The 12,608-nt window shown below is 39.0% G+C and overlaps 1 protein-coding gene across 1 annotated transcript in view; it reads right to left on the minus strand.

The window, feature by feature from the left end:
- Window positions 1-12,608, minus strand: part of GLIS3 (GLIS family zinc finger 3) — a 467,215-nt gene that overhangs the window by 92,182 nt on the left and 362,425 nt on the right. Inside the window, exon 6 of the mRNA XM_006768237.2 lies at window positions 10,047-10,157. Coding sequence (XP_006768300.1) covers window positions 10,047-10,157 — 111 coding nt within the window. The remainder of the gene's footprint in view (window positions 1-10,046; window positions 10,158-12,608) is intronic.

The raw sequence follows: 12,608 nt of genomic DNA on the forward strand, positions 1-12,608 counted from the left end.
AAACGCATTTTGGCTGCTTCCCTGTGTTGATAGAGAGGCTTTGTGTGCTAGGTGTCCTGTAGGGCCCAGTGGCTGAGCCTCCCCAGTTACCTGAGGTGGACACTCTTGGTGCACCCCCTTGTGGACTTTGTGCACAGTATTGTTGTAGCTATGCCTTGTTTGCTGTAGGATCACTGGGAGGAATTGACCTCCTGGGCAATTGGCAGTGAGAATCAGCTGTGTCTGCAGTGGGAGAACTTCTGTGCTGGATCTCTAGGGCGGTGTTAATCTAGCATTGGCCTGAGGCTATCCGGCAAATGGCTCTGCACAGGGCTTGGGCAGGGCGGGTCCCAGGGGATCTACAGGGCGGGCAGAGGGAGCAGTTATGGCTGCTCTCAGTTCCGTCCCTAGGGGCTCTGCCTCACAGAGTCCCAGCAACCGCTGCAAACCTCAGCGAGAAAGCTGCCTTCGAGTTCCGACCAAAGCCAGACAGTCCCGCTTCTCCCAATTGAGTATGGGTCCCTAGAGACTCGCTAGCTGGGCAGAGTCTTTATGAGTGTGAGATCTATGGGGAAAGTCACTAGGAGTCCTGCACTGTGTTGGGCTCACATGGTTTTATGTTTGTTTATTTTAGACAGCTCTAGTGAGGTATAATTCATATACAAAAAGACTCTATATATTTAGTGCACAATTTGATGACCTTGCACATAATGTTAACACCTGTGATACCATCACTACAATCAAGGTGACAGACATATTCACCATTTCCCAGAATTTATCTGTGTCCCATTGTGGCAGTTCTTTTGTCTCTTTTTGGGGGATGGGGGAAATCACCAGAGTGCTTTAATTTTTGAAAATCGGTGAACTCTATGGAGCCTTTCCCTAGGGGGAAAAAACATTTTCCCCATAATTTCTGGGATTTCATGAGCTTCCTAAAACCTATTCATCCATTCATGGACCCCCCTCCACGTCCCCGCCATGGATCCCTGAATCGAACAAAATATCATTGGTTAAAATTTGATTTTAATTCCCTCCAGTTTGGGTCTCAGCTTCATTTCCCTTGTTTGCATCTTTTTTCTAACCATTGCTATCGAGCATCTATATAACCGAAGAAGACTGGCTATAGTACTCGCTGAAAAATGATTCCATCTAAAAGAATAGTTCTCAGGAAGGAAAATATTTCCAAGTACACTGTTGTTCTGTTGTCAGTCACAATACACTGCCCTGGATTGCAGGTATGTGATACAACAATGCGTTCGACTGAAATAGCTACCCTTTTACCTCTGAGGCCCTGTGTTTGCCTTTCAAGCTAGCTGTAAAGATGGGGAAATAGAAAAACCGGGGGAATGTAACTTAAGCTCAGTCACGAAGCAATTCATGGCAAAGCTTAAAAGAAGCCCATAACTCCTGATGTCCAATTCAAGACACAGCCACCTGCCTAGTATCCACCATGAGAAGTTTTTACATTAGACTTATCCAAGCCTGTGTGTGAAGTCACCCTGAAAATAAATCTTCACAGCTCCGAGAGCCAAGATGCTAACAAATGGGAAAAGAGTGTCCATGGATATCAAAGACAAAACGCAACTAAAGCTGAAAAGGGAAGACAAATGAGAACTAGCAGAAGCAGCATAACTGCACACGGGAAACAGCATTTCGGACCTAGAGGTGAGGAGTGAATGCCCCAGAAGGCAATAGTGAGCTATGTCATGATATTTCAGGACATTGTATTTAGGCAGCAGAGAGTCTGAGTTAAATGCTGTTATTCCAAAATCATTTTCATAGAGAATCCACAAAATCTAGTAAGAGAAAGGGAATGAGAAACTTAGAAGGCTTCTGTCCGACAGTCCATCAATCAAAAAAGCAATTATGTAGGAACTATTTCCATAAGGTAGCTGTGCTAGGCACTGTACAGCTTCAACTGCTCATTAAAGCACTTGTCACAGGGTCTTCATCCCTTGCATAGTTGGCCAGAGCTGTGCCAAACACCCCTACTTTTTTTGTCCCAATTAAGAATTTTGAGGGGGAAGAGAACTAAAACTACTTTACCATTCAAGACAAAGTATTATAATGTAATTGAGAGCAATGTAAAAACCCAAAGATATCCCCCTTGCTTTCAAACAACAGAGCCTATGACTTAAGAATCTCCATCATTTCCAAAGGAACCCTCAGAAACCATGTTCCTAAGCATTTTTTATGCAAATGGATCACAGCATTTCTTCTACTGCACTGAAAGCAAGTGTCTCCATGTGTCTCCTGTTGAAATGAAATCTCCAGGAGGGCAAGCTCAGGTCTTACTTGTTTCTAAAGCCTCAGAGCTGGTGAACAGCCTCAATTGTGAACCACAAATACTAACCATCCAAGCCCTTTTCTTAGGTGGGAGATGTAAGCTACCCAATTTGCTCTCTAGCATCCAGTCCCTTCGATGCAACCATGATTGAGGACAGGCTGCAGAAAAGTGCAATTATAACAAGCTACAGTGATCCTGAATACTACTGTGCTCAGGTTTTTAAAAATTATATCTTATTAATAATTTTGAAAATATATTTTCATTGATTTCAAAGAGGAAGGGAGAGGGACAAAGAGATAGAAAAATCAATGATGAGAGAGGATCATTGATCAGCTGCCTCCTACATGCCCCCTACTGGGGATCAAGTCCGCAATCCAGGCATATGCCTGGACCAGGAATTGAACTGTGACCTCCTGGCCGACGCTCAACCACTGATGCACATGGGCCGGACAGTACCAGGTTCTTTTAAAAGAAGCTCAAACAGGAAGGTATAGAATTTTGACATAAGTAGTGCTTTTAAAAATTTTGCAACTAATACATTCTTCTCATTTTCAAAGTGGTCATTTCAATGAGTTCCTGACCATCTCACCTCAGTAAGTTCCCCTCTGTAATCTCAATTTCAATTCCCTTGCTGTTACCTTGCTTGCACTTATGTTACTGCTAGAGGCCCGGTACATGAAATTCATGCACAAAAGGGGGGGGTCACTCAGCCCGGCCTGCACCCTTTCACAATCTGGGACCTCTCAGGGGATGTCCGACTGCAGGATGTCCTAAACTGGCAATCAGACATCCCTCTCATAATCCAGGAACGCTGGCTCCTAACCACTCACCTGCTTGCCTGCCTGATCCCCCCTAACCACCTCTGCCTGCCTACCTGATCACCCCTAACTGCTCCCCTGCTGCCTGTTTGCCCCTAGCCACTTGCCTGCCTGCCTCATCGTCCCTAACCACTCACCTGCCTGCCTTATTGTCCCTAACCACTTGCCTGCCTGCCTGATCACCCCTAACTGCCTGATCACCCCTAACCACTCTGCCTGATGATCCCTGACTGCTCACCTGCCTGCCTGATTACCCCTAAGAGCCTCTGCCTCAGCCCCTTCTGCTGCTGCAGCTTTATCTGGAAGGTCGTCCAGAAGGTCATTTGGCTGTCCAATCTAATTAGCATATTACGCTTTTATTATTATAGATTTTTCTGTTTACCTTTCTATTGTTGTTGGACTTCACCAAGGGAAGGTGGCTTTTTGAGGACAGAGAATGTAGGTGTCTGTCATATATACACTCGCATCTATGGGTCTAATGACACATAGTACCTACTTAATATATATTTGTTGAATGGAATAAATAAAAGTACTTGAGACTGTATTCCTCAAGTAATTAACTAGAAGAGCAACTTGATGAGAAGCTCAAGAGGAAAAAGAAGATTGTTGGCCAAGTAATTTTGAGCAATGCTTACTGTTATCTTTCCCCTGGAGTATTGGTATATCCAAGGGTCTGAGAACTCTTGCAAGAAGGAAACCATTAAATATTATTTAACTCAGCATTTCTCAGATTAATAGGACAGCAAAAACTTTTTAAAGGTAAATATTGAATAACATCCTGTGGAATGTGTTCCAAAGAACACACTTTGGGAAACATTGGTTTAAGAGCTAAAATACACTGGGCCACTAAGCCCAGGGATGATGGCATTTATTTTTCTGTATTTATAAGGCTGAAGCCAGCTTCTCCAATCTCTTCAGAAAAGAACATAAGCCTTTTCTCACTACTTACTCTCATGGACAACTGCTCCTGCCCACCACTTTCCCACCCCCAAATGTGAGTTCTCAATTCCTTTTAAACAACTCCAACCACCATGTGCCATCAAAATGCTCTCGAAAGCATAGCTGGTTATACATTGAATCTACTTAAAACAGAAGCCACCAGACAACTGGTTTAAAATCCAAATCAGTATTGTAGGCCTTGGGTTAACTTGACCTTTTTTTCTCCTTTAAATTTAATTATTAGTTAGCATCACTATTTTGAACCAAAAAAATATTTGTTTTACAAAAGCATACCCAGAGCCTTCCTTGAAACCGGTTATCCTTAACTGAGGCACCAAGACATTCAGGCAGGCAGTATCTCTTACCATTGTTTTGAGGTGTGATACCAATAATTTACTGGCAATTGTTAACAAGCACAGAAGTTAGTGACTTGCTTAACAAAAAACAAACATATTAGTGCTGTTTTAACATCAGTCCTGTAATAGCATCTCTCTCACTCCAATTCCAATATGATTTTTTAAATGTGAGAGGAAGGGAAGGGAGTTAGCTCATCTTGAAATTATATGTCCATGATACGTGCCCATTATTGACATTCCATTAGGAGCTGGAGTGATTTAGTTTATTCCTGAGCAGAGAAGGAAGAAAGGGAAGGAGGGAGGGAGGGGGTTGTCACAATCTGGGAAGGTCTCTGATTATGGATCACTGTGCATGCCATCCCCCATGTCGATGGTAACAGTAAACAACCGACAGAAAAGTGAGCCTCTAGGCTCTTCTAACACAAGCTTCCATTTAGGGAAAACTGTATTTTTTCACATTAGTTTTTAAGATTCCAACAACTGCACAGAGCAAAGTTAACCTACATGGTGCTTAATGAAATTGTTTACAGTTTTGAATGTATATGGCTCTGAACAGATTCCAAAGAATTGCCAATTCCATGTGAACAGAGTTGCATTAAATAAGCTGCTCTATTCTAGCCAGGAAGCTATTTAGTAGTAGAGCTGTTCTCTAAGTAAGAAATATAATACATGCTGCATTCACACACGTTTCAAAAGCTGTGCTTGGTTTAAAACAGCTTGCATTGAGATCCCCAAAGTGAAAGTCATCAACCACGGTGGGCCAAAGGTGAACATGTAACAAACATTTAACAGATCACACTGAAAGTTTGGAATGGAGGAAGAGTGAAATGGACGGAAGAGTCATGTCATCTCTAACTGTTGGCCCAGCATTCTTTGCATTCACTTTTAAAAAGTCATTTTGATAATGGGCCAGAGTTGAAGGAAACTCCCCTGCTTATGGCACTTCCAAGGTGAAAATGAAAAATTCTGATAAAGCTCACAGCCTTGAGGAACATTCCAAGTGGCTCATTGCCTTAATTTTCTCTCATTTCACCACCTACTGTCAGCCAGGGCTGGAGGATAGACTCTACCTTCAGCTCGGCAGGCTAGATTCTACTCTCACTAGAGACCTTCACTGGTGATTTGAGTATTTCCCTACTCATTTATCTGTGTAGCCCTCTATTTAATAAACTCGAGATCTGCAAAGCACATTCCACGGAAGAAGTCTACACATAGCTGATGGGATGTGTGGGTGTGCACACATTAGACAAAGAGAAAAGTTACTCTCTGAATGCAATGAGACAAATTATACCAATTCCTTTGTAGAGAGGAGTTTTTTCCCCTTCTTCTTTCTTTTTTTCTGCATAAATAATATTTAGCTGAGATTTCACGTTCTTGGTTTTTAGTAGGATCCAACAGTTATGGGAAAGGGCCACATGATAATGGCCAGGGCATAGCTTAAAAGATCTCTGCCCCTCCTTATAAACATTTGTCTTAAAGCTCAAGATGCCTTGTCACTGGCCCTGATTTCAGAGTCGGACCTCATAAAGCCAGCAACATTAAGACCAAAATAATGTCATTTAGTGTCTGGGGGGGAGAAGGGTTAAAAAAAGGATTAGAGGCAGACAGGCCAGGGATATTAAATGAGTCCATGACTAACAGGGTGTGACAGAAAGGGTTTTATTCTTTTCAACAAAACAATTCCCTAGGGCTGGGACCATTACTCCACTGTGCCTTTATCACCTTGGAATTTTTATGGTTATTTTTGATGAATTCACATTTTTGTAAAGGCTTTTTTGAAATGATGCCAGTTTTCAATTTTAATTAAAGTCGTAAATAATCTTAATTCTGCCTTAAAAGGTTTATTGTTTCTTACTTTTTTTATTATTGCTGCCAGGAAATATTTCAAATACCAAGCCCTGATGTGAGTTAGCAATTAGAATCTCTCCAAGGTCTAGTAACAACACTGTACCATGTAAATATTATACACCAGTACACCAGCACAAGGTTCGAACATGCGGATTGACTGATTTCAGGTTTAATAGCACTGTTTCTCCTGGGAGTAACATTTCCTCTTTTTATTGGGTGAAACAATTTTTTTCATTTTAATTTCCATAAATTAATCCATCATAGATCTATAAAGGATTTTTAAATCTTCAGATTAAAAAGACAGGTTAGAATTCAGAAAGTAAACACAGTAAACTTGTCACTGAAGACCAGGCAATGAGAGTCAGCCAAATCCAACTCAATCATCTGCACAAAACTGAGTGAGCATCAAAAGCTAAATCATCAGAGAGACAAAAAGTTATTTTACTTAAGATAAAATTATGACAATACTGAAATACTTGACATCCTATATAATAAAAGCCTAATATGCAAATTAACCAGACAGTGGAATGACCAGTGGAACGAACAGTTGCTATGACGTGCACTGACCACCAGGGGGGCAGATGCTCAACGCAGGAGCTGCCCCCAGCCCAAAGGCCCAGGCCAGCCAAGGCAGGTGCCAGCGGGGGCCCCTGACCGTCCTACCATCACCCTACAGATTGACCCTGATTGCCAGCCAGGCCTAGGGACCCTACCCATGTACGAATTTCGTGCACTGGGCCTCTAGTTAGATTATAATACTGTTCCTTGTTAACTAGATTGCCTGTTGAAGGTTTGTCTGCAAATTGTCTATAAATTTATAATGTGTCTTAAAGTCTGATTTTCTTTTTTAAATTAGTGCTCTGAGGATCTTTCACATAAACTACTCTTCTTTTATAGAGGCTGAAATGTACCATATTTGAACAATAGAAACCATTAACAATTCCTGAAAATGTACATTATGTTTCCATACCTACTGTCACTACATATTGTAGCTTATTTGTCTCGATATGGGACTTGTATTCTGTCATGTCCATGACAACTATTACTATCTATAAAGGTGCTTTCCAATCTTAGGTCAGATTTGCCATTATAGTAAAACCTAATTATGATCTGGAGAATGGTCATATTCAGGGGGAAAACACTCTCAGCAAGAGGTTTTTGTTTGTTTGTTTTTAACAAACACAACTTATCACTTCAAGTTTATAAGATATACACAGACAAAGACAAAAACCATTAGGCAGTAGTCCTGCTAAACGTTAATGTATGCAACAATGATGTATTATTTTAACAATATTGCCCTGGCTGTTTGCTCAGTACTTAGAGCATCCATCTGCAGACCAAAGGGTCAAGGATTTGATTCCTGAACAAGGGCATTGTACCTCAGTTGCAGGTTCTCCTGCCCCGGTAGGGGCATGTATGGGAGGTAACCAACAGATGTTTCTCTCTATCTCTCCTCTCTTTTTCCTTCCCTTCCATTCTCTCCAGAAATCAGTGGAAAAAATATCCTTGGTGAGGATTTAAAAAAAAAGATTAAACATCTCCTTACAACTTTATTTATATTATAATATTACTACTCATTTAGCAGCTCTTTTGCTCTTTTAAAATAAAAAAAATATATCTAATCCACACCAAATGATCATCTATTATTGTTGATACTATTATAGGTTGATAATAATCATCTATTATCAATTTATTGGGATTCTAATTAAAGAGACCTTACTATATTTATAGAGAGAAAAATGATTTCAACAATTGACTTACTAGAGTGGGTTTGTATATAATTAAGAATATCCTAATTATGCTAACCAAAATAAGCCAGTCAGAGGAAGATAAGTATACATGATCTCACTCATATGTGGAATCTAATGAATAAAATAAACTGATGAACAAAACAGATCCAGATACATAGAAGCATAGAGCAGACTGTTGACCCTCAGAGGGAAGATGGGGAAGAGTGGGTGGGTGGGAAGAGATCAACCAAAGAACTTCTATGCATATATGCATAACCCATGGACACAGATAATAGGGTGGTGAAGGCCTGGGGTTGGGGTGGGGACAGGCTAGAAGAGGTCAATTGGGGGGGGGGGGGGACGGGACATATGTAAGACTTTCAACAATAAAGATTTAAAAAAAATAATATCTATCACATCCTTCTAACAGGCATTTTTCTAATAAGGAAGAGGTCAAATTATTCCATATATAAGCCCTCAACTAACTGGCTTTGTGCTAACACCTCTCAAGGAAGAATAACAAAAAGACTACAGAGCATTTTTTAACATAAAAAGGTTATATCCCTATAAACCATGAAAGAATACAAGACTCTAGGTAGCTAGAAGTCATGGTTGCTTGAAAACCATGGCCAAGAGGTTCAATCACTTGAAATAAGTTGAGTCTTAAACTTCCCTTAAGTTTGTTCTGAAGGGCCCTTAAATGAATCAGGTACCCACCTGAACACAAATGAAATATTCAAAAAGCCACATTCAAGTCAACATATTTTCTGCCATGGTCAGAGGCTACCTGTTGGTCCAAAAGTTTACAAACTCAATTATTAGGAAATGCCTTGTGAGGTGGTAAGCTCCTCATCTCTTGAGGCATTGAAGCACAGCACAGCCAACCATTTGCTGGAGGTCTTATGAGGTCAGGAGAACAAGTCAGGTGTGTTGGCTGGTTGATCTTTAGCACTGCTTCTAAACCTGAGATACTATGATTTCTATAAACTTTGAAAGATATATTGATCCTTCATTGATGTCTATGTAATTTTAGGCTCAATTCCTTTCCCAGATTTTCATATGCAGTACCTATTAAGGAACATTTCTTTTAAATCCTCACCCAAGGATATTTTTTTTCATTGATTTCTAGAAAGAGTGGAAGGGAGGAAGTAGGGGGAGGGAGAAACATCGATGCAAGAGAGACACATCAATTGGTTGCCTCCCATACATGCCCTGACTGAGGGCGGAGAACCTGCAACCCAGATACATGCCCTTGACCCCAGAATCAAACCCGGATGGACCCTTTAGTCCAAGGACTGATGCTCTAGCCACAGAGCAAAATTGGCCAGGACAATAAATATTATTTTTCTAAACATGGAGGAATGCTTCTATTCTTACTCATCCTAGAGATTAACCTACCTTCTTCATTGGAGTTAAAATTATTTTAGCCTATCGATATTTTATGAAAAAGCACTTCTCTCCAGACAGGATTTCTGTTGTGCTGTTTTTTCTAATTCAATATTCTTGTTATTTGAACTTAATTTCCATAAAAGCCTTTTATTACTTTCCAATTTAGGAGACTTACACTTAATTTTCTCTGATTCCTATTCTACAAGCTCTCCCCAGAAATTCATATCTGGCTATATCAACTATACACATCACAACCTTGCTATTACAGGCATCTTTCAGAGACATTTCAGGTTTGGTCCCAGAGCCCTGCAATAAAGCAAGCCACAGGTATTTTTTGGTTTCCTGATACATATAGTAAGTATAGTCTTATAAGTGTGCAGTAGCATTATGCCTAAAAAAATGTACATACTTTAATTGAAAATATTTTATTGCTAAAAAATGCTAATCATCATTTGAGCCTTCAGGGAGTCAATCTTTTGGATGGTGGATGGTCTTATGAAAAACAATACCTGGGAAGAGCAATAAACAGAACCCAATAAAATGAAGTATGCCTGTTATTTCATGGAGACTTCTCTCTGCAAAGAGTCTAACACATATCACACCTTGAGACGTATACAAATTTCCAACGCCCTGCAGAAGCTCCCAGTATTCAAGAATTTAACTGCTTTTTCTGACTGAGTAACTTCTTTTTCAAAATTACCTTTTTCCTCGCTTGTTGTTCTTTGGAAGAATGAGCCTTCACATGCTTTCTTAGGGAACTTGGGTCTGTGTAGCGTTTGGTGCATCCTGGAATCTGACAAGCATAAGGTTTCTAAATAAGAAAGACAGAAAGAAATGGCTGTGGTTAAATCCTAAAAGTAACTGGGGAAGGTCTACTCAAAGACTTATTTATTGGCTTCAGAGCATGAGCGATTACCAACTGACTGATATGAGATGTTGGGTAATACTTGGACATTTTAATGAGAAAGCCCAGTAAGTTTGCATCAAGGCAGAAAGGAGAGTAAACTTTCAAGAAACAAAGAGACTGCCTATCTTTGATGATTTTTAAGAGATTGCCATAGAGTGCACTTTTACAGGAATCTCCTGTAGCATTTTTTAAACATGGAAATTATTATTAAACATCTCTGGTCATACTTACAGTTATGTTCCCCTGAAAACAGTCATTGGGACTGTCAGAAACTAGGAAACACATATTCTTTAAGAGTTCAGGTATAAAGAAGCTGTAGAAAAGTCCAGAAAAGACTGGGAATGTTTCAGAAGAAACCTGATTCAGAAAGAGAGAGGGAGAGAATTAAAAGGGAAAATTAGTAGAAAATGAGTAGGAGACAGGTTTCAAACAACAAACACATGAAAAATCAGCCAGAGGGACATTAATGGTATTAGTTGTAGAGAAGTCACGGTACTAAGCCTGGGGTATATGAATAAGCCCTTGGTTGAGTGTGATGAGAACAGAAGTTTTGCTACTCCAACCCCCACCCCCCACCCCCGCTCCTGAGCAATGTGAAGTGTGGAGCTTAAGGCTAACTCTGGAATCCTCTTTATTTTTGTACTGTAAAATTATTTCCATTTGGGTATTAATATGCTAACAAAAAACTGAGTTAAAACTATTCAAGGTTAGAATTATGAACTCAGTAATCTTTCTGGGAAAACCATTTTCCTGTAAGTAAAGAATCCACTTAGTGAAGAAAGGTATTTTATCCAAAATTCTGACAGCATTTAGCATAAGGAGTACTTACTGAAAGAGAATGAACACCTAAATTTAAATAACAAATTCTTTCAGCAACTACAGTTTGCTCTTTAAAACAAATGTTTCATTTCTCTATGATTTTAAGAGAGCACATCAATTTGTTAAACACAATAAAAATTTAAACCATAGTAGTTTGGATCTTAAAAGTAAAAATGATGACTTCAACAAAATAAGACCCAAAGCACGGAGGTATGGAACAGACTGACATACCTCAATGTGAAGAGGTATGAGGGATGAGAAGAGATAAACCAAAGAACTTATATACTTATATGCATAGCCCATGCACATGGCAATAGAGTAGTGAAGACCTAGGGGAGTGGGTAAGGGCTGGGAGGAGGGGGGGGAAGAGAGAAAATGGGAGATATCTGTAATACTATCAACAACAGAAAATATATTTTAAAAATATTTAATAAGTGATTTTTAAAAAATAAAAATAGCTGAGTTTTAAAAGCTACTGCATTGAACTGAATCACAAAATCATTATCTTAGGTAGCTTTCCTCAAAAGTTTTAAAAAAGGATATTTTTTAAAATTCCCAAATGATTTTAGAATATGCTCTGAAGTTTGGTCAGCTAAAATTAGCTCTAAGCAAAGAAGGGTATAGTAGAACCCTAACATTTAGCCTCACAATAGTTCTTTCAAACTACAGATAACTAGCTAGAGTAGAAGCAATTTCTCAAGACAATCTTGTCTCATGAATGTTCATTCTTCCATGATAATGTTTAATGATAAATTGAAAAATTTATTGGATTCTACCCAGACCATTTTAGACATACAAAATAGGGCATTTTTTTGACATAATATATTCTTTTTTCCTATTTCTACCTTTAAAAAAATACTGCTATTCACCAAATTTATTCATTTAATATTCTATTCTGTTGGTCCTAAAATCACTTAATACAATTCAGCTGGAGCAGGAAGGGTCAATCTTATATCCATATTACTCTAATTATATTTCAGATATTTACTAGGCAAACCATCACATTTATGTATATCAGGAGATATTTCTGTTTAGAAAGGTTATGTGACATAGTTAAAATGACTTTTATCAATATGACTAATAGAGGCTAATATAAAATTTAATAAATATGTCAACTATAACATCAGAAGAATATTAAATATGTATGAGAAGGTGTGTAGAAATCACAGTATCTTTTCGAAATTCAAATTCCGGTGTAGTTTAATAATAGACATCGGAATGTTAACACTGAAAAAGTACTGTCAGGAATACATTATTTGCAAGAGTGTGGGATAAGAGATCTGTGATGTGTATAATGCATTTATCCTGATGGTTTTAAGTGAAGTGAAATTACATACAGTCTACCTGGCCTCCTATAAGGAAAATGGCATCAAAACCTGAGAAATGTGAAGAAGAACATTCAACATAATTGAGAATATAAAAGCGAGTGTGGAGTCTAGAAAAAACATCTGTAAATGCTCTAAGAAGGTGTGATAATGAAAATCATAAAACTGAGCCCTAGGGAAAACGTTGCTGATTCTTTTTAGATTACTTAAA

Source organism: Myotis davidii, unplaced genomic scaffold (assembly GCF_000327345.1).
Source record: "Myotis davidii unplaced genomic scaffold, ASM32734v1 scaffold83, whole genome shotgun sequence".
NCBI lineage: Eukaryota > Metazoa > Chordata > Mammalia > Chiroptera > Vespertilionidae > Myotis > Myotis davidii.